This window comes from Molossus molossus, unplaced genomic scaffold (genome assembly GCF_014108415.1).
Source record: "Molossus molossus isolate mMolMol1 unplaced genomic scaffold, mMolMol1.p scaffold_m16_p_23, whole genome shotgun sequence".
NCBI classification, from domain to species: domain Eukaryota; kingdom Metazoa; phylum Chordata; class Mammalia; order Chiroptera; family Molossidae; genus Molossus; species Molossus molossus.
Genome location: NW_023425359.1, coordinates 15,515,290 through 15,538,109, shown reverse-complemented (window position 1 = coordinate 15,538,109; position 22,820 = coordinate 15,515,290). Strand labels below are relative to the sequence as shown.

The following is a 22,820-nucleotide window of genomic DNA, read 5'->3' as shown; positions in this document are numbered from 1 at the left end:
CTCTACGAAGAAACATGAAACTGAGAACACAAACACCATGGTCTCTAAGATCTTTAAAAAATTAAAATAATTTAATTCTCTATCAAAGACATCACAAAACTCAAATTGCAAAACTTAAGGTTTTCTGTAAGCAGAGATACTTCTGTTATAATCACATGACTGGTAAGGAGATCTTATTTTTCAGCTGGGTAAGAGATCTCAATGACTCGTAAACCCTGAACAAGGCTATTTATGTATGACATGAAAAACTAAAACCAGAAAAAAGCACAGAGTCAGAAAGTTTAATTTTATTACAACTGTTTTGAAAGTCAGCTACGATCTTCACAAGTATGATGGGCAAATCTATAACAAGTCTCTAATTTCCAAGATACAAAAGGCAATAAATATAGATTCAAATTCAGCCTAAAAACAAGCTTCTAAACCTAATTATCTGTAGTGTAGCTTGGTTTCAATATTTCAAATATATGTATAATTCTTAAAATGCTACAAGAACTCGTAGGACGAAGTTATTGCTCACCGGCTGCCACTAACCGTTCTTGGCTGACAACGTACACGTGTGCGGCACCCCAAGCCTTCACGCGAGGCCCCGGGGGCCTGTGGTGCTGGGGGGCGATCAGAGGTGGTGCCACGGGGACACTGGTCCTTTCTGGCTGGAGGACAGGCCCAGAGGCAGGTGCTGAACAACTCCAAGCAAACACGGCACGAGGCTGATTTCCCAGAAGCCCAACGGCCCTATTTCTTGTGGAAACAGGTTGGCACCGGTCTCTTTCTGAGTGCTCCTGGGAGCACCGCCCCGGCGCAGCAGGTCCGCCTACTTCCAAGTCCCATTTCACGGTGCCCAATGTCCTCCCCTAGCAGTGAATCCTTCAATCCTTCATTTGCTTCCAGCGCACATTCTCCGTGGCTTTCAAGTTACACTGTCATTGAAGTAAGTCTTGTAAAACTTGTGCCCAAAACAACCATATGACTTCTTCTTCGTGATAACAGATTAATTCTTCATTAACTACAATTCTATCAAGTTTTAGGCCAAGCTCCTTTGTCTGGGTTTAATCCTCGGATACAGCTGTAAGAGAGTTTATGAAACATTTACACACAGACATGTGGGAGCACAAGACCTCAAGAAACACAAGGGGGCGGCTGATGGGCCGGGCGAGATGAAGCTAAGGAAAGGGCTCCCCTCTGCCCAGGGAGGCACCAGAGCTGCCTGAGGACACAAAGCTTCACACTTAGCCACTCTCCCCATCAGCTCTCCTGCAAGGACACTCAGAAGTCACAGGGTCCCTAACTGTGACAAGGGCACAGTGCAGTGACAGAAACTCCACAATGCTCTCGGCATGAACTCGACCCGCACCGCTTGCAGCCTGGAGAGCAACCTACCTGCAAACTGCAGGGGCCTGGGACACGCTGTGCAAACTGCGGGGGCCCTGGGACGTGCTGTGCAAACTGCGGGGGCCCTGGGTCGTGCTGTGCAAACTGCGGGGCCCTGGGACGTGCTGTGCAAACCGCGGGGGGCCTGGGACGTGCTGTGCAAACTGCAGGGGGCCCTGGGACGTGCTGTGCAAACTGCGGGGGCCCTGGGACGTGCTGTGCAAACTGCGGGGGCCCGGGACGTGCTGTGCAAACTGCGGGGGGCCTGGGACGTGCTGTGCAAATTGCGGGGGCCCTGGGACGTGCTGTGCAAACCGCTGGGGCCCTGGGACGTGCTGCTTGATCCTCCATTTCGAGGGAAACAAGAGGTTAAAGCCCCTTTCAACTTGATTCAAGTGGACACAGCGCCGTGTCATGGGACTCGAGGCTGTCAGGACCGAAATGCCACAGACTAAAGGTCCACAGATTGAAGGGAGGATAGTGGAGTGTTTGTTTAGGGTTTCGTGGGTCTGGGTTTCCCACAACAAGAGCTGGAGGGGAGTGTGTACGTGAAGGTCACCGGATCTCCAGTGGAAGCCAAGGCAGGTGAAGCTAGTCGTTCAACTGGCAGACCACACAAGTCCTCCCCTCCACTTGCAAAGGGAAAAGGGTTTTACTGAGAGAAAGTCACACTTCCAGCTGACACTGAGAAACTAACTGGAGGGTGAGCGTTACATAAAGGGTTCTTTTCCTCTCTGAGGAAAGATCAACCAACACAGGCTCATTCTGAGCCTCTGACTAAAATCAACATTTATACAATTTTTTTTTAATTTCAAAGAAAGAAACAACAATGTTGCGTGGAGGCTGCTTCTATCTGGAAAAGATCTCCGAAGGACCGCCTGGGTGAACGCGGGGCCCAGCCACGGCCTCGGGCCGCAGCCACATTCTGGCGGAGCCCCGAGCTGGGCCGGCCACTCCACACTCGAGCGACCACTGCCCCCAGTCACCACCGAGGCCGCTTCGTCAGAGACTGAAATAAGACCCTAAAAGCAACCAGCTCTCCAAGGTAGAGCCTTTGTCAGGTAAACTGTGGACGTCACAGTGTTGCTTCGCTGACGTCCATTCAAGACAAAAAGTGGCGCCCAGACATCACACCTCTCCGGCGCCAAAGACTTAGCAGAAGCAAAGGGGCGTTCGCAAGAGAACCACGTCTGTCTTTCTACTTTGTCAGTAACTGCAAAGCCTTTTAAAGGGCTCCATGGCCCGGCCGGTGTGGCTCAGTGGTTGAGCGTCGACCCATGTACGAAGGGGTCACCGGTTCGATTCCCGGTCAGGGCACATGCCCAGGTTGTGGGCCCGATCCCCAGTGGGGGGCAAGTGGGAGGCGGCCGATTGATGTTCTCTCTCCTCGATGTTTCGATCTCTCTCCCTCTCCCTGCCTCTCTCTCTAAAAACGAAATCAATAAAACATTTAGAGAAAAGGGGGCTCCATGGCCTGATTTTTTTCACCCTCATCATTCTCTGTAATTCACATTGTGATCACATGAAGAAATCCTGTCTGTCTAACATCAATGTGCCATCACGGAGGCAGCCGTCAGGACGGATGAAGTCATCCGTGCTGCAGTCACAGAACACAATGGAGAAGGGAGAGTCAGGAGAGGAGATGTGGTCACTCCAACCAGCTCAGCAGCAAAGCCGACAGCCTGGGGCACAGCCTCGGGCCGGACTAGCAGCTTCAGTGGGCGCAGACCATGTCTGTCCAGCAGCTGATGAAAACACCAGTAAAACTCCCTCCCTGCTATATATTAGACACCCGCTTTATCCCGTCTTCGGAGGCGAGCTTCTCCAGCCCCCCCACCTTCCCCCGCCGCCTGGTCGCCCAGGTCCCAGGGCTCAGGGCAGGTGAATGACCGGGGACCGGCGCCCGTCTGCATGCTGCACACCGCAGGTCACAGCAGCCTGCCCGCCCGCAGACTGGCCTTACTTCCTCACCGCCAGATCTGCGAGCACTTGTATCCCAGCCTCTCAACTCAGTAAGACTCGGGCAAAGTCCCGAGAGCTGTTACTTCCTCTGTCCGACCACACCAGCCTTTCCCTGAAAATACTCCCGAGAGTCTTTACCTGATGACAACCCTCCCTTCACGTCGCTGGTTTATATGATCTTACTATTTCTTGGTTTTTATGAAACTTACTTCATGCCCTGTTCAAGCTCACTACCAGATTTGCAAATCCCGATTTAGACAAACGTAAAACGTATTTCAAATGTCACAAGCTCGATGCCCCTCACATTAGCCGGTTATCTTTACTTGTAAGTGTAGACAGGAGCCCTGACCTCGAGGGGCTGGCAAACATACAAATGGGCCCTTGGTCATAAACGGGAATCACTGAAAACCTATGATCGAAATGTAAATCCCATGTCTCGTTAACCCAGGGCGGTCACCTGCACTGCGTCCATCCCCCAGGGTTTTCGCAAAGGCCCTCTGACAGCACGACCCCCACTCACCCCCAGCAGGTTGCGCGGGACGTAGCCCTCCTGCTCGTTCAGGCGTGCCCACCACCACTCAATCTCGTCCTCGTCCTCCCTGCGGACGATGGTCATGCAGTCTCCTTCCTTCATGGGCAGCTCGTCGTCATGCTGAGGCTCGTAATCCCAGAGCGCATAAATGACCCCTTTGTTCATTATGCCCATTTTCTCCTGAACACCTACAATCAGGACAGTAAGAAACAGCACCCTTCAGAATGTGTCGCTTTACGAAGCAAGGGAGCACGAGGGATCCATGCGGGAACGTCCGCACTTACTCCATTAAACGTTCAGTACGTGGATTTCCCGGGCAGGGGAGGGGCGCGTGGTCAGCAGAGCAGAGGGACAGACAGAGACAAGTTCCCCATGCTGCCGGCCCTAAAACCGCTCCACACACTGACAGACACCCGAGCACCTCTCAGAACCAGTCTGATGCAGAGCACAAAGACTTTGCAAGCCCAGGAATATAAAGAGAACTGTTCGAGTCTAGGACATTAAAAAAGTGAGCAAGCCTGGCCGGTGTGGCTCAGTGGTTGAGCATCGACCCCTGCACCAAGAGGTCGCCAGTTCGATTCCGGTCAGGGCACATGCCCAGGTTGTGGGCCCGATCCCCAGTGGGGGGCCTGCAGGAGGCGGCCGATCGATGTTCTCTCTCATTGATGTTTCTCTCTCTCTCTCCCACTCTCCCTTCCTCTCTCTAAAATCAATAAAGAAAAAAAATTGTTTTAAAAAGTGAATGATATGCCCTTCAATTTCAGCCGCCTCGTAAGTATAATGACAAGGAAGTCTGCAAACATGATTATCTCATTCTCGCCCTAAAACTCGGAGCAGACAGAGAAAAAAGAGCAGAAATGCGCATCTATTATAGTAAAGTGCTCTCTATCGATTTCCAACCTGAATAAATCCCTGGGCACAGCGCTGGGCACAGAAAGGGTTCTCTAAAAAAATCAATAGAAACATTTTTTTTTAAAAAAAAAGCTGACTAATGCCTGTGATCAAGGCGGCCCTACTTCTGGTACCTAAGACTATGTACAAAACAAAAATGTTCTTCCAAATAATAAAAACACTGATCGCACTACAGCCCAGAGATAGCAGCAGGAGGGATCCGCAGCGTGACCGGCGCAGGCAAACCGCGCGCACACACCGTACAGAAACTGGGAGCACTGCGTGTAGCCCTCCTCCATCTCCTCGCACTTGTCCGCGGCCGTCTGCATGTCGCTGTAGGTCATGGCGAACACCGCAGCTCCCGACTCCACCAGAAACTTACACACTTGGACGTTGTTACAGGAGGCAGCGCAGTGCAGCGGGGTCCTGTGGAGTGAGACATGGCAAGGGCTAGAAAGGTTTTCCTTTCGTTGAATGGCACCTGCTGTGAGAAGGTATCTGCAAAGAAAGTTCTTGACTCTATCATCTACCAAGCCCTTTCTTCTGAAGACTGTTTCAGTTTCTTTTAAGTCAGTTACACACAGACACGTGAGCCCGTTAGAGAATTGCAGCCACAGAGAAAAACAGAGGAGTACTGGACTATGTGGGGCTGGGGCAGCGGGGAGGGGGATCAAGGAAATGAGTGAAAAAACATGAAATTTGTGCAATAATCTAAAACAAGATAAAATGTATTAGTTCAATGCTCTGAAGCAAACAACATAATTATTTCTGCTGGAGTAAAGGACACAACGGTCTTTAAACTGAAGACCTTCACTCAAAACACGTGCCATTATCATCATCAATTTTGAAGGAATTAAGTTGCACATAGAGAATTACCTTTAGTCAACATTTTTAAAAATCCAAATTACCTGGCCGGTATGGCTCAGTGGTTGAGCATCGACCTGTGCACCAAAAGGTCACCAGTTTGATTCCAGGTCAGGGCACATGCCTAGGGTGTGGGCCCAACCCCTAGTAGGGGGCATGCAGGAGGCAGCCAATCGATGTTCTCTCATCGATGTTTCTATCTCTCTCTCCCTCTCCCTTCCTCTCTCTCTAAAATCAATAAAGAAAAAATCTTAAAAAAAAAATTAATAAAACAAAAATCCAAATTAAGTTTTAATTTAAAATCATTTCTGTCAGTTTGATTCAGACCCTCAGTGACTGTAGAATGTACACATTTCAGTCTGGGCTGGGCACCTGCTTGCAGGAACTATAGTTATTGACACATTACTGAAGCTCTTCTGCAACACCGCAAATGCTCTATAACGCATCACAGTCACCCCAGAGTAATATGAAATGCACACATTTTAATCCACTTAGGCCACGGGTCAGCAGGAACTAACCCATTAATACTGTTGCAGAGAATCTTTCCCAGCATCACAGATGTTCTATTATGCATCAGAAATGACCCAGAGTAACAGCAAAGGTGTGAGCAGGGCCAGGACCACTGACAAACTCAGAAGACGGGCTTGAGAATTTTAATCGGGCCCTAAAGTACATACGATTCCGTTTCTTTACCCTTTTCTTCCCTACCCTCTTCATTTTATTCCCCTTGGGTACATAACTTTAAAAAAATTGGACTCCCGTCCCCGATCCAGACACTATCACTAGTGGTCTAGTGAGTATCACTCCCGATGTTTTCGACCGCATGGCCTTGCAATAGTGAACAATTATATAGAATCTGAGCTGCCAATATTAGGAAAACTAGGACATTATCACACATTAAGAATTTATTTTGCAAGTTAAATTTAAAAATTACACTAAAATGTCATGTATATGTACAAACTTGAAGGGAGAATATTAAACTATTACTGATGTTTTTACTGCCTCTGTGGAGTACAAACGGCTTGCTTTCCTCTTCTTATTTCTCTATTCTGTCCATTTCCCACAGTGAGCATACATTACTTTTATAACCAAAATGCTTCTCCAAATATTACATATAACAAAGAAAGGAAAAAATCAAAATGTCTAACGAGGGAGACAGTCACAATACACGAGCACATAGTTGTGGTAGAATATGATGATACTTCAAATTTGTGTATACAGCCCTGGCTGGTTTGACTCAGTGGTTGGAGTGTTGGCCCGGGGACCAGAGAGACCCGGGGGGTTCAGTTCCCGCTAAGGGCACGTACCTCGGTTGCAGTTTGTCCCTGGCCCCTGTTGGGGTCGTGTGGGTGGCAACCAGTCAATGTGTCTCTCTCGCATTGATGTTTCTCTCTCTCTCTCTCTTCCTCCCTTTCTCCCTCCCACTCTATGAAGATGGTGCAAAAATGAAAGAAAGAAAGAAAGAAAGAAAGAAAGAAAGAAAGAAAGAAAGAAAGGAAGGAAGGAAGGAAGAAAGAAAGAAAGGAAGAAAGGAAGAAAGAAAGAAAGAAAGAAATTTGTGTATATGGCTTGGCCGCTGTGGCTCAGTGGATTGAGCGTCGTCCCATGGACTGAGAGGTCCCTGTTCGATTCTGGGTCAGGGCACATGCCTGGGTTGTGGGCTTGATCCCCAATAGGGGGCGTGCAGGAGGCAGCTGATAGATGCATCTCTCTCACATCAATGTTTCTATCTCTCTCTCCCTTCCTCTCTCTAAAAATCAATAAAAAAACATATTTCAATTGTGTATATGTCTGCATGACACATGTACACATGTAGATTTGGTATTACAGCATAAATGTTTTCCATATAAGAGGAAAAAACAGGCTATAAAATTAAAATGCTTCATTAAACATAGTGTGATTATAACTTTCTAAAAAATCCTAAATAGAAAAAAACTAACGTTTTTTGTAATCTTCCAAAAAAGAATATAATTTTTCAAAAAACTAAAATGCAAAATTTACTGTCCATTCTATTACAGTTATTGGAGGATGACAGTAACTTATTAGCGTCTTTTTTGTTAGTATTTATAATGACCCATTATCCTATGACAGAACATTCATCATGAATAACTCTTGTGTTTTACGCACACAACGGCCCCACAAGATGCTTCATGAAAATGGATTCCAAGGTCAAATATACTAGGAGGAGATCACAAATCACGACTTTTCCCTTCTTGGCGACAATGGACATCAGTATACCGAAGACTGGAGAAACTTCAGGTCATGGCAGGGGAGGGGAAACGGCTTAAATCAGCTTCTCAAATCTGCTGAAGCGCGGTAATTAACTGTGTACCACTCTGCGACATCTTATTTTGATTATTTAAATACTAAAATTTTCAAACTCCTGCTTCCAGAATGGGAGCGAGACGCCTGTTACAGGAGGACAGGTCAATTCCTCAGACTCGTCTCCACCTTCCTCCTCCTAGGGAACAGGCGGCATGACATGAGGACACACAGGACACACTTCCCACAGGGCACGGCCCTGCTCACTCGCTGCCTGCAGCAGACACCGCTCGTGAGAGCAGAGCCGCGAGGAACCTTACCACCCGTCACTGTCGGCAGCATTGACGTTCACACCAAACTGCACCAGGAACTTGACGATCTCCGTGTGGCCGGCGCACACGGCGTTGTGCAGAGCGGTGATGCCTTCGTCGTTAGGCAGGCTCGGGTCCTCCACCTAGAGCATCAGTAAGAAGGATGTGCGTGACTCGAGTGTCTTGACACCTCGACTGTCACTATTTACTGGCTCTTTAGGATCATGAGAACAGAAACAGAACTTGTGTTATTTTTTTTTAATCATAATTAAAACCTACAGGACCCAAGAAAACAAGACCTAGAACAATTCTAGAAATAAGGTAGACAAAATAGCCACATTAAGTAGGCACTCTATAAAAAGTTTTTTAAATTTTGAAGAACCAGAAACTATATCTTTATAGTCGTTTTTGTTTATTTATCCTCCAACTTCCCACCACAAATTAGTGTCTAACTAGAAGTGACATTTTCAATGGAAAGAAGAAAAGGTCAACTAAAATTATTTTAAATAGCAGGCTTCTGAAAAGTAGGGACCGCATCTATAATTTAACACAGTCTAGTATAAACCCACACAGGAGCAATTTTTACCGGAGAGTAATGATCTCCCTGAGAAAGGAAAGGACTCAAGAGGACCTCAGTGAAAACTAAACATCTGCGTTTCAAACATGTTATACCTTGAGAACAGTAAAGCCTTAAGAGTTTCTCTCCACAACCCCACCCCTCCCCCCAAAAAATTTAAAAACACACTTTCTCTATTGCAGCTTTCTGATTAGAGCTTTAAAGCAAACTGGAAGGTCGTGTTTAAGAAACGAATTCAGTCATACCTCATAAATAATCCTCTGTACAAGGTCAAATTCTCCCTCCAAAGATGAATCTAGAAGCAAAGCGAGGGGGTTGAATTTCACCCTCATTCCATGAGCAATTCTCTCGGAACCAGTTTTACGTAAGTTGGTCCTTTTGCCCTGCAGAAGAAAAGTGTGGGAAATTAAGGACCCTGGTCTGACCAACAACAAAAGGGGAAGAATTATGTCTCAACTGAGTTGGTAAAAGACACTTGCAAAATATATTTAGCCCTTTTCAGTAAAGTGTAACATTATTCAGAAAAGTACATAAATCATAATAGCTTAAGGAATATACCCACATGACACAGTGGAAAGAACATCACTTTGAAGCCTAGTGAAATACATCTGGTCATCCATTACGGCACGAACTGAGCTAAGAGGACCATCTCCAGTGACAGGTAGGCTGGTTTTCTGTCTAGTATCAAAACTAGTCAAGACTAGTCTTTAAATGACCTACCCAATATAGTACAGCAAACCCCGCCCAGTTCAACTGGGGAAGAGCACAACTTGGAATTATAAGAGCCAGTGAACAGCTGGCTAGAACTCAAAGTCAAGTACTCTGGCTTCTTTGAAGCTCTTCCTTTTCACCATTTCACAACATAATGCCTTCTTACAGGGAAAACCCGTAATTAAGGTAAACAAAAATTAGTCTTATATATACCAATCCTACCAGCCTTAAAATGCGGTCACTATTTTATATTAAAAATTTAACTATACTTGAAGATACATAAGTAAATTAATCAAGTCTTTCAACATTTTAATGTCAGGCTTTAAACAATAAGGCAAAATTGTTAAGACTAGATCTAAGAACCTATAAAATAGGTTTTTAAACACATCCAGCAACAACAAAAATCTCCTCCTATGGTGTGATCTACGCTATTTTATTTCAGATGGAAAACTACTGATTTCTGAAAAACATTAAGTGGCCATCAATATACTTCACAAATGTGTAGTGTTATTTCTGGGGGAGGAAGAAGTGTAAATATGATATGACTGTGTTCATACAACTCATAAGGCCACATGCACACTCACTTTCAAATAAAGGACAAGACGGCAGCTTCAACTTATTTCAACAGAACAGGAACAAGTAAGTCACTTCTTTAGGAAGAGAGTAACATAATCCTTACAAGAAAGCTTTTTTTTTTTATCCTCACCCGAGGACATTTTTTTTCCATTTTTTGTTCAGATGGAGTGGGCAGGAGGGAGAGACAGAGAAACAGTGACGTGAAAAGGACACATCGAGTGGCTGCCACCCACATGACCAACCAGGGCTGGGGACAAACCACAACCGAGGTACGTGCCCTTAGCGGGAACTGAACCCGGGTCTCTCTGTACCGCAGGCCGACGCTCTAACCACTGAGCCAAACCGGCCAGGGCGAAAGCATAATTTTTTTAAAACTGAGGTTTCCTTTCTCCTTTTTGAAAGGAATTATTTTGACACAAGAAAAAGGGAGGGGAAATAAAAGTATATGTTAAAACTTCGTTCCTTTTTTCTCATGTTAACACTCAAATGGAGAGAATCACTTAGAAGGCACAGAGCTGTGTAAAAAGTGTTAACGGCCGCCCTGGCCAGGTGGCCCAGTTGGTTGGAACGTTGTCCTGTGCACCAGAAGGTTGCAGGTTCAATTCCCAGTCAGGGCACGTACCTGGGTTACAGGTTTGGTCCTTGGTAAGGGCTTGATGTTTCTCTCCCCTGGACGTTTCTCTCTCTCTCCCCACTTCCCTCTCTCTGAAATCTTTTTTTTTTTTTAAAGTGTTAACCTCTATTTTAAAACTTTTCCTAGAATCCAATGTTTACTATATAAAACTTTGAAGCACATCTTTGCTATAACCAGCAGCTAAATTTAGCAACTCTGGATAATCATTATCTTTGAATACTGTCACATCGAAAAGCTGTGGTAAGGAATCAAACATAGAAGGCCCTTTCTTCAAAAAGCCTTACAATATGCTATTTTGCTTTTGACCAGGTTTTAAAAATTCATAGCTTGGCATCCTACTGAAACAAAAAATGACTTCAAATTACACTCTGAAAAAGCCGACTTTACAAAGACAATCTGGAATTTTTATCTTCTCTCATCTGCTTCAGTGACACGATGACCTCCCAGAACAAAGCTGGCACGTGGCGGAGTGTGAACGGCACGGCCAAGAAAACACACAAAGCTTCAGAGTAACCTGGGACGTCAGGAAGAACCTGCTTCCGAGGTTTCCACACTGTGCGGAAGGTAAAGAGGAGGCTAAGTCGGTGTCCAGCCCACCCTGCACCCACTTCATCCAGAACCCTTCCACCGTGATCATTGGTGAAAGTGGGGGGGGCCAGTCACATATCGCATTAAAAATCTACTTCACTGCTAAAAAAAGTTTGAGTGATATCACCAATGAGAGAAGCTGAACCACCTGCCTGACTTCACAGAGCTAAACTGGCGGACAGATGCTTCAAATCTAAGGCTTCTCATTCCTAGTCGAGGGATGCTTCCCTGGTAGGTGACATCAGCCAGAGAAGAGTGAGCGGATGTGGTATTTACAGGTATAAGAAAACTGTTTCCTTCGCACAAAAAAGAGGTTCTGCTAAACAGTTAAAAATGTACTTCCTACTGAGCATGTTGCACTCCGACATTTATAAAATCTGCGCCAAAGGAAATACAAGTACAAAGGCAAACTGCAGGACACACTGACTGGCACTTCGCTGAGTTTCGACAATCGGCACCTACAAGAGTGACCAGGCCCCCGAACCGATCATGAGACCCCACGTTACTTACCGGGGGCAGAGACACCTGCCCGGTGATTTCAGGCGGACGCATGCTCCCCGCATCTTCTCCGGGCCCCTCTGGTTCCCCCGATGGGTATGGCGGCGGAGGGTAGGGGGGATACTCCTCCAGGTACACGTCAAGCAGATGGGGAGCCTCTGGATCTGGCTCTTCCACGCTGCTCTGGAGATCTGGGCTGACGTCTGGGGCTCCTTCGGGCACGTAGCCGAGGCCCGGGGGAGGGGCTGGCACGTCACTGTTCTCTGCGCGCGCGTTCCCCGCTTCCTCCGGGGACACTGGTTCGGGAACCACAGAGAGCACCTCCGGCTCTGGCTCCGACTGTAAATACGGATTCTGGATCTCCACCAGGCTTTCCGAGCCGGCAGTCCCCGAGGTCGGCTTGGCCGGGTACGACGGCACAGAGATGGTCTCCATGGCAGCGATGGTGGTCCTCTGATACAGGAGCTTCTGAATGTTCGGCCCGTTCGGCCCCTCCGGCTCCGTGATGGAGCTCCGTTTTTTCAGTGGCCTTGGCGCGTTGGACAGTTTCTTTCGGAGGGCTTCTAAGTCAGCGTCACTCTGGTTTCGGTACGGATGCGACAAGAAAGGCAGGAGCTTGGTCGGGCTGAGTGGCCGAGGAATCCTCTCGTTCTCATGGCTCTCCGGAGCCGAAGAGACCGGCTCCGCCTCAGGCTCCGGGCCGACGGCTCTGCCCTGGTGCCCGGCGTAAACGTGCTCCGGGTGCTGCGGACTCTGGGCAGCAGCAATCACGGGCTTGCCGTAGACTACGGGGAAGCGGAAACAGCTGATCAACGTTGACCGAACAAAACTGGCAGTAACGCGCACAGCCAACAGGAATGCAAGCCTCTCGTAACTTCAGTCACCACACAATACCCTTCGCTACAACCGAGTTTTTAAAATTACAAATGACAAAGCAAGGCTTCAGCTTTGCCTAATAAACATATCACAGAAGCAAACGCCCACCGACTGGAACGCACACCGTTCTCTTATGTACCAATGAGAAAGAAGATGCTACCAATTCCATGGTAAGAAATCACGACTGCAGCATCCAAATTTAAAATACCAAAATGTAAAAGAAACTAAGAACCAATGGAAATTCGTAATCTTTTCATATGCCCAGATTAAAACTGAACACACACTATCCCATCTCTCATAATTTTCAAAAGTAAATCCATGTGAGAAATCAGATTTGGCTTATAAAATTATTTTTAAAACTTGTATTTACCAAAACTACTGCCCTTAACATTCTGATTATATTAAAATGATCTGATTCTCAAATGATCATATTAGCAGTTTTCCCTGAGACCCATGAAAATAGTAAGATGTAGCATATATATTAATTCTTTGCTGTCTAATTATGACATTTTAGGCCACAATTACATGCTTATTTCATGACTAGAAAGCCACTTTCTTCCCAATGAAACATGGTGAACTTTATTCTACTCCTATAATGACTCTCAGAAAAACCCAACAAATGACCAGTTTATGTATACTTAATACAAAGTCATCTCTTTGTGCTTTTATATTTAGCTAGTGGCTGTGTCCTCATTAGAATAACGTAATATAGAGACGGTTACTTCTTTTAAAACACCTCCACGGGGGAAGCTGTCCGGTCGTCCACGCACCAAGAAAACACCCGGCCTCCTGCAGTGAACAGAGCCTGCGCGTTGTAGTCACCGTGGGCATTTGCCTCCGGTCCCCGCGAGCTCCCGCTCTCAGTGCTGAAGGAGCGCGTGGTGAGTGGACAGATGCCCACAGGTGACTACAATGCAGGAGGCTCTGTCGTTCTATCAGTTGTATTCCTCTATTTCATTCACCGATTATTTCCACAGTACTTCATTGTATTCATCACTGGTGCCCACTGCAGTGGCTGATGTTTAGCAGAAACGCGAATTTAAACCCCCAATTAGGAGCAGAAGCCATAATTGAACAAAAGCATCAGTCCAGTGGGGACAGGCCACCTGATGCACTGACAGGTGACGGCAGTGGTGCGGGAGTCACACGGTCCACGCAGACAAGGTGGCCGAGAAGCTTACCGCTGGAGAAGTGCGGCCCCCTGGGGTGCGTCCTGGTCAGCGCGCTCTGCACGGCCTGCTGGAAGTTCTTCCCCGGAGCCTGGTGCTGGGTGTACATGGAGTATATTGAGCTGGCCGCCACGGTCTGGGGCTTCCTGAAGGGGGGGAGGGCGGCGTCTTTGGAAGGCTGCGGAGTGAAGGGCCGGACAGCGGCGGCAGGCGGACTCTCTTGCTTAGAACCGGGAATAAGGGTTTGGTCCTGGCCACCCGATGGCACGCCGGGGGCCAGCAGGACCCTCTGCTGCTGCCCTGCTGTTTTGGGTTTATTTCCCATGGTTGTGACGGCCTTGGACAACTGCTGAGGATTTCCATCAGGCTTAACGTCTGACGAGGACTGACTCGTTTGTCCAAAATAAGGCAAGTTAATCTGTTTGGGTTTTGACGGAACGGGAGGTGGTACTTTCACATTTTTATTTGCAGCCTGTAAGACACACACACACACACACACACAGCCAGTAAAAACACTGTACGGCTGGGTGCATGGGACGTTCTACATAACCTAATTTCACAAATGCAAGTAAACACAAAATACTAGCTCTACATTTTTAAATCATTCCAATGTGAGTTTTAAATCTCTGCACTGAGCACATTTAGTAGGGGCTCAGTGAGGCAGTGCGAATGCAACCCTGGGCGACCTCCGACTCCCCCGGGGACTCTGACTGCCTCTCCATGTTCGCGGACGGCATCGACACAGGAAACATTCCTGCTCCCGGAACTTCGTGCCACCCAGGCCGCTGTGTTCAGAAACACGACCTCGGAGCACGAGGCCATAACCTGGTTGTCAACGGTCGGGGTCCTTCAGAAGGATCCCCATCAAATCAGTGGACATAAACTCAGCTCCAGATTTTGAAGAAACAAGGTAACTGAGCAGCACAGAGTCGATGTTCTTCAATACACTCGTGTCTTAGAGACGTACACGAACTACGACCCAGAAGCAAGTGTGTCAGCCGTTCCTCAATGTGGTGACACCACAGACTAAAGCAGCAGAACTTAAACTAAGAGGACGCGGTGGTTTCTCACCTTGCAGATGCGGGCTGCGGCGTCCCCGCCCCCCCCCCCCATACTTGAACTCCTCCAAACGACACGTTAGAATTACCTCCTTAAGCGCCTGCGCGTCCCGCAGGATGTCTTCACTGCTCTGGTTCTTCCTCAGCGCCCCAAAGGACGGTGGGGCGGCCGACTGGTCAACTGTGTCGAACATGGAAAAGGGCCGCACCTTTTTCTCCTTGTCCCTCAGTGGAACCTCCCCATCATCAGCTGAAGACAGAAAAAAAATCGCATTCTTATCCACACAGAAGCCTCTCTCTCTCCTCAATCTCTTTGAACCCCTGTGCCCACAAAACGCTTTCCTATTTTTAAGTTAAGCTGATTAAGGAATAACCCAAACACCACCACAATGCCGGTACTGCCTTATTTCCCTGGCTAAATAAAGGTGCTCTGGAAATAAACACTGTCCTTGGTTTTAACACACTAGAAAACAGATGATCTAAGAAAGAACACATGGCACCGTTCAGATGGCCAAACAGAAAGTTCCGGAGCCGCGCAATGCGCCTCACCTGCGTCTGGAGTGGTCCCAGCGCTTTTCGGGGCAGAAGCAGGGGCCTGGCTTGGGAAAAGGTCTGCATTTGGACTCCAGTCGGGGCCAAGTGAATGGATTTTGGAGCCTAGAATGCAGAAAACAACTGCAAATGACCGAGCACTCTAAAGAAAATTGTTAATGATTCATTTTGTTGCTAAAAAATAGAATCTCTAAAAAAACCGCTTTAAATTTCAGACTCACAACCATCGCAATAAACTTATTTAGGAACGATCAGATCACATATTTCTAATTTAAGAATGTTCACCCTTCTTCAAACAACTGAACACTGATCACGGCAAACAGAAAGTCCGCCAACAAGGACACACTCCTCTTCTGGGTGACAGAAGGTCACCATCACAGCCAGAGATCAAGTTCTGAGTTAGCAAACCAAGGGCTCTAAGGTACTTCTCACATCACAACTCCACAAGTATGCATGCACTACAAAAAGGCAAAAATTAAGATTTTAACCCATGACTTTGACTAGTCTACCCCAGATCAGCGTATCTGGGTTTTTTCTATACTGATATTTAAGTTTCAAAGCTTTTATTTTTCCTTATAGAAACAAAACAAAAGCACCTCTACAATAAAACCCACTAGGCACCACATGGATCCACAGTAGCAATTATGGCAAAATAGTCATTTTAAAGTTAGCAAATTTGTGCACAACAGTGGTTGGGGAAAAGACAATACTGGCTGTTATTTTCTTCTTCCAGGGGTCGGGAGAATGTTTTCACCCTCTTCTCCTTCAGTTCTCCCTTCACTTTCCTCCGATTACAAACCTCCGCTCGCCCCTCCCTGTGCGCCCGAGGGCTACCCAGAATGCAAAGCTCACTAACACAGGGGCCTCTGTTACTCTCACTTGAGCGTTATTCTAGAAATTATCAGCAGGCAAGTTCTCAAGCATAAGCACATCTGAATACAAACATCATTTATCAACAGATGGACTCGTCACCTCACCGTTAATCACACGTGTTTTCACACAAAAAAGTTCTCAAATTACTAACATCCGATCACAATTTCCTTATTCATAAGAAGGAATTCAAAACAATTTTCAGATTTGCAAAAACATTACATTCTACTTCGTTTCCTGAATAGAACTGTTTTATGTAGGGTAGAAACTCACCGCGCTAGCGAAGAACACAGGAGACTCTTAGAACTTAATCATGGACAGGGACAGGAAGGCTTTTTTTAAAACTCAAGTCTGGGGAAACACATGGTGAGGACGGGAGGAGCCAAGCTGCGGAAGGACTTGAACACGACTTGTTTTACCTTTAGCGTGCGAAGCGGTCCCAGATCGCATGTTGGGCAGTGTGTGGACTTTCATGGGCCCCTCTGCAGGCTGCATGGCCAAGGGCCCATCGGGCAGAGCCGGCTTCACCAGCAGTTCGGGCCTGGGGGGCATCCGGGGCATAGTGGACGACTGGATGTAGGGACCGACGGCAGCCACGCGGCTCGGTGCAGACACTCCCTGCTGAGGCAGATTCCCATCAGGTGAAACCTTAGGAGAAAGCACAGGTCCTTTAGAATCACAAGTCGGACTGGCTCAAACTCAGAAAAGGCTATGACATTTTCATGTTTAAAAACCAGCCCTAGCCACAGTGTCTACTAGAAACATCCCAAACAAGAACGCTGCACAGTGCACGCTCCCCATCCTTACTACTGGAAGGAAAACCTGAGCCACACAGGTAACAACATCAACGAGCACAAGAGCGGGACATCTTGAGCAGCTCTGAGCCCGTCTGTCTGGAGGGCAGTGAGCCCTGCCCGGGAGCAGCTGCGATGAGCCGGGAGCTCGCTGGCTGGCCGTCCCTCCCTCCCCGCCCGGCGGAGCAGCCCACTCACTGGCAGGTTTTCTTTCTGCTGCAGCGCTGCCTTCTTCTTCCACAGCCGGTCCCTCAGCTCATTCACACGCTTATCCATGACCGCCACCTCTGAATTGCGCTTATTCAAACACTCCCTCTGTTGTTGCAGCTTGGCATTCTGCTCCTGATTCAATTTGTTTCTTAACTGAATAAATGGGGGAAAACAGAAACAGGTAGCCAAGGAGGAGGGAGAAGAATTTCTCACAGAGCCACATGGTTACCGATTACATAATTCCTGCACGTGCAAGGCCCCTCCACCCCTCCACACTTCTCATCGCAAGGCTGCAAGTTCAGGGTGAGACCACTTGCTGTGGTTCTGAGGAAAGCCTCAGATTTCCTGTGTGAGGGGCTGTGACATTTACTCTGGATTCTTTGGGACTTAGGTCTTCCTCCCCTCCGTGCCCTTTAAGGAAAAGACACGGAAATCCAACACTTCCTGCACTTGTAAGGACAACCCCGTGTGCCCGGGGAGGAGGTTCGACCGAGCATCGCAGCAGCCCATGGGTACCTGCAGCTCCTTGTACAGCCGATCGAGCTCCGCCACCGCAGACTGGTTGTCATGGTGGCCGTCGATCCTGCCGTTCTTGAGCATCTCGAGCTGCCTTGTGAGTTCCTCTACTTTGGACACGGCTAGAACGAGCTCCCTCTGCTTCTGCTGGAACAAGCTATTCATCTGTTCGATCTCCTCCACTGGAGTTAAAAGACAACAATCGCTGGAAAAAAACTAAGAACGGACCACTTCCCAGGCGACCAGGCTTCACAATGAACTTTCTAACAAAACGTAGAGGAATTTGCCAGAAATGTCCTAGAGCCAACCTATTTTTTTTCATAAACAACTGAAATCAACAGAGACATCTCAAAATATCTGTGCCTCGTTCTGAGTGTATTTTTGGCAGAATTCGTATTATGAATATAATTTAACATTAAACTCCATTCATTGCATTACACTTTTTATCTCAGTTTTCAGTGATAGAGTGCTTAAATCACTAAAATCTTCATTTAAATGGTCATATAACAGATGGAGCTATTATATGACTTCAACTCCTTGCCTTTGTCTGCTTGTCAGTTAAACAGTATTTAGAAGACACAGACAATAATGTGGTGGAGGGAGGGGAGGCGGGGGCAGAGGGAGTCCATGGGGGTAAAAAAGGAGGGACATCTGTAATACTTTGAACAATAAAGATAAAATTTTAAAAAAGAAAAAAATAACTGGAAGAAAAACAAACTACTACTACACTTTTCAAAGGGAACATGAGAACCTTGTCTACACAAGCAGCAGCTGAATTCAATTCAGGGGAACCAGCAGCATCAAAACTACAATGACTTTTACTTTCAAATAAATTCTTTTGAAGTTAGCTATATGCAAAGCCTCACCTTATCCCTCTTACTACAAACTTCTATAAACTCCAACGCCCGTGTGTCTCTGCACACCCGCGGTTTAAGGTGCAGCCTTCCGAACGGAACACAGTGAGGGAGAGGACTCACCGAGTTTCCCGTTGCTCAGTCTCTTCTGCTCCACGTGGCCTTTAAGGGCCCTCACTTTCTTCAGCTTAGCTTCCTGGTTCTCCGCTATTTCTTTCAGCTTCTTCAGCTTCTCCTGCTCGGCAGCCTGTTGCTGTTGACGCTGATCTTGCTGTTTCAGAAACTTCAAGCGCTGCTCCTACAGGTAAAAGCTGTCATCAGACCGTATCATTTTAAGCAGGGACACCACCCACCCCAAAATAATCTAACCAGAACCCTGCGATGCAGGGATGAGGTGCACCAGCGCTTGTCCTGCCCTGTACACGGCCACCAGACCACCCTGGACGTTTGTTACAACAGGCACTGCTGGGCCGGCCCCAGCGGCTCTCAGGGGTAAGGTCCAGACATCAGGATCTCAATCCAGTGGTCCTTGTGCAGCAAGCAAGCAGGACCCTTGAACTGGCCTTCATGAACCCGGTGCAGCTGTAAGGAGCTCATGACAAGGGGGAGGCAGTCTAAGGAAGCTGTTAAATGATAAGCTTTGGAGTCAAATTTGGATTCAGACCCAAGTTTGGGCACTTTTTAGCAATGAGATTTTTTGTTTGTTTTTTGTTTTTTCTAGTGAAATGTTATATTCCTGTTTAATTGACATTTAAGCGGCACTATCATGCTATGGAAATAAACATCATTTTTAGTCTGTTGGGAGAATAAAGATTCTACTGAGCATTGCTAGACCCTCTACATTAAGGGTGGACATTATGACACAGGAAAAGCTGGCAGGTCATTGTCTTGTCTATCCCGGGGGGAATCCCAGGACGCGCTCAGGGCGGCGTCTGTGCTCCCGGCCTGGGACTCCCGCTCTCCGTCCGTGGAGTCCGGCTTCTCGGGAAAGGTGCAGCCGGTCCGCCGGACCGTGCCGCTGGCTGCACAGTGACCGGCACAGATGCATTCAGTCGGGGGCTTGTCAGAGACCAGCTGAGACAGGAAACCTCCAACAAATGCATCTCCGGCTCGACTGGTATCAGTAATTTCTTTCTGGTCCTGATCCAAGACAGCAAAAGCAGTGACTTCTCTTTCCACAGCCGTGACAGTGTCATCACTCCCTTGGGTGAAAATCACGACTCGCAGCCTCTTCGAGTTCACCTTTGGCAGAGCGTGTGTCTTTTCGCCTATCTCGTTAATGTCTTCAGTCTCAAGGCCTTGCTCGCTAGCAAAAGTGGCAGCTTCTGTCTCATTTGCAAAAGTATGTCAACATAAGGCATAACTTTCATCAATGATTCCTTGTAGAACTGACTAATAAATGGTGCAGACAGGTTCAAAGTGAAAATTATTCCTTGTAGAACTGACTAATAAATGGTGCAGACAGGTTCAAAGTGAAAATTCTGTTGCTCTCCGAAGCAGGCTGAGCCACTTTTAACACTGACTCCGAGAAAAAAGCCTCGGACTCGCACCCTCCAGGCTCCAGCGTGGGGGAGGCAGCTCGAGGGGCACCAGAGACACACGGGGAGGAACTGAGCTGTTTGGCACTGGAGCGAGGGCTGGAGAGGCGGCTTTCTCCGGAACAGACGTGTTTGTTCCTTTGGTGAGCCCTCCCTGGGGCGGCAGACAGCCGCCATAGCTGGGACTCCAGCAACCTGGCTCACACCTTAGCAGTGACATTTGGGGGAACTTACATAAGCTCACCGAGCAGAAAAGTCTGTTTCTTCATCTATAAAATGGATGATCAATAGTAACTAACACACAGGGCGATGTAAGGGTTAAATAAAATGTGAAGTAGAAACCTCTACCCTTACATAGTTACTATATATTCAATAAACACACTGAGAAAAGGGCCTCTTTCACTGATACCCGACACAGCTTGGTGACCTGATCAGAGTCGGGCTCAGGAAGACCTTGAACAATGGGTGATGTAAGGGTTTCTGCCACACGCTGGAGTCAGGAGCAGGTGGCGCTGGGGCTGAGGGTACACACTCGACCTGGAGGTGACTGGCACAGCAATGCGGGAGGACGTACACAGCTTTGCGCGTCCGCAGCACGGGTGGCCTGAGGCCCTTACAAGCAAGCCTACCTTCGTGGCCAGCACCTGCTGCTGGGCCTCGATCTGCTGCTGCTGGCGAGACGCCATCTCCTGAAGTTCAGCAAGAGTCAGATCCATCCGAGGACTGTTAACCTACAAATCAAAACACAAACTACTTACCATAAAACGACCGCAGAGATTTCTCCCTCTGAGGTCTATTTATACTGTTTATAAGCTTCACCTGAACCAATCATGTCTAAATTGTTTAGCCATTTTTATTCCACAATATTAAAGAGACTATTGATTTTCATATCCACACCCCCACACTGACTTATTAGGTTAGGATGTAAAACATAACTGCCCTGGCCAGCGCGACTCGACGGCTGGAGCGTCATCCTGTACACCGAAAGGTTTCAAGTTCCATCCTGATGGGGGCGCTTATGGGAGGCAACTGATAGATGTTTCTACCACCCCCCCTCACCCCAAAGTCAATAAATATATCTTCAGGTGAGGATTTAAGGAAAAAGCCTGACTGGTGTGTCTCAGTGGACTGAGCCTCATCCATGGACCGAGAGGTCCTGGTTCGATTCCGGTCAAGGGCACGTGCCCCAGTTGCAGTTCAGGGTCGTGCAGGAGGCAACCAGTCGATGTGTCTCTCTCACATCAATGTTTCTGTCTCTCTCTCTCTTCCCCCCTCCTCTTGTCCCTCCCTCCCTCCCTCCCTCCCACTCTATCTGAAGATAAATGGAAAAAAATATCCTCGGGTGAGGATTGAAAAAACAAACAGCCCTGGCCAGTTTAGCTTAGCGGTTAGACTGCTGGCCCGCGGACCAGAGTCCCGGGTTTGGTTCCCGCTAAGCCAGAGGTTCTCAACCTTTCTAACGCAGCTCCTCATGTTGTCTGTGGGCGCATCTGCATGTGGGCGGACCCGCCTGGAGACGGATAGGGGAGCAGGGTCTGGTTCCTAAGACCATCAGAAATGTGTTTTCCGATGGTCTTAGGCGACCCCTGTGAAAGGGTTGTTCAACCCCCAAAGGGATCATGACCCACAGGTTGAGAACCACTGCTAAGGGCACATACCTCTGTTGCGGTTTGTCCCTGGCCCTGGTTGGGGTCGTATGGGTGGCGACCAGTCGATGTGTTTCTCTCCCTCTTCCTCCCTCCCTCCCTCCCGCTCTATCTGAAGATAAATGCAAAAATGTCCTCGGGTGAGGATAAACACACACACACACACACACATATGTATGTATATATAAAGTACTTAGGAATAAATCTAACAGAAGATATGTAAGACCTATACTCTGAAAACTTCAAAACACTGCTGAGAGAAAGACCGAAACAAACGAACAGATATATCCTGTTCATGAATTGAAAAGCTCAACACTGTCAAGATGGCAATTCTTCCCAAACTGATCTATAGATTCAACAGAATCCCAACCAACATTCCAGAAGGCTTTTTTGTATAAATTGACAAGCAAATTCTAAAATTCCACATGAAAATACAAGGGATCTAAAATAGTCAAAACAACTTTGACAAGACTCCCTGACTTTAAGACTTACAATGTTTTGGTAACCAACATAGTGTGGTACTGACATCAAGGGAGAGCAATAGATCAATAGGAGAGAAGAGTATAAAAACAGACCCATACATATGTGGGACAACTGACTTTAGACAAAGGTGCAGAGAGCAACTGAGTGGGAAAAGAATAATCTTTCCAACAAATACAACTTGTACAACTGGATATCCAAATACTGGGGGGGGGCTTTCTCACACCACATGCAAATGTTAACTCAAAATGGATTATAAACTTAAATGTAAAAACTAAAACTACAAAACTTCTATCTAAATTGATCTATTATACTTTACCAAAACTAAGAACAAGTCAGACTACAAAAAATATTTTCAAACTTCATTTCTAATAAAAGACTGGGATCCAAAATATGTAAAGAACTCTCAAATGCAATAAGAAAACAAACAATCCAATAAAGAAAAAAAAAATGAGCAAAAGAAAGAAAAAAAAGTGAGCAAAA

General features: G+C 47.2%; 1 protein-coding gene and 1 pseudogene across 1 annotated transcript in view; both read right to left on the bottom strand.

The window, feature by feature from the left end:
* Nucleotides 1-166: 166 nt before the first annotated feature.
* TP53BP2 (tumor protein p53 binding protein 2) overlaps nucleotides 167-22,820 on the bottom strand; it is a 55,812-nt gene continuing 33,158 nt past the window's right edge. The window contains exons 5-18 of the mRNA XM_036277558.1: nucleotides 20,841-20,942; nucleotides 18,797-18,971; nucleotides 17,820-18,001; nucleotides 17,292-17,456; nucleotides 16,719-16,947; nucleotides 15,427-15,534; nucleotides 14,967-15,127; nucleotides 13,832-14,291; nucleotides 11,787-12,559; nucleotides 9,013-9,150; nucleotides 8,200-8,333; nucleotides 5,013-5,179; nucleotides 3,851-4,050; nucleotides 167-1,063 (exon numbers count right to left, since the gene is read on the bottom strand). Of these exons, the coding sequence (XP_036133451.1) occupies nucleotides 1,022-1,063; nucleotides 3,851-4,050; nucleotides 5,013-5,179; nucleotides 8,200-8,333; nucleotides 9,013-9,150; nucleotides 11,787-12,559; nucleotides 13,832-14,291; nucleotides 14,967-15,127; nucleotides 15,427-15,534; nucleotides 16,719-16,947; nucleotides 17,292-17,456; nucleotides 17,820-18,001; nucleotides 18,797-18,971; nucleotides 20,841-20,942 (3,036 nt within the window). The 3' untranslated portion in view covers nucleotides 167-1,021. The remainder of the gene's footprint in view (nucleotides 1,064-3,850; nucleotides 4,051-5,012; nucleotides 5,180-8,199; nucleotides 8,334-9,012; nucleotides 9,151-11,786; nucleotides 12,560-13,831; nucleotides 14,292-14,966; nucleotides 15,128-15,426; nucleotides 15,535-16,718; nucleotides 16,948-17,291; nucleotides 17,457-17,819; nucleotides 18,002-18,796; nucleotides 18,972-20,840; nucleotides 20,943-22,820) is intronic.
* On the bottom strand, nucleotides 19,529-20,480 carry LOC118640728 (annotated as a pseudogene).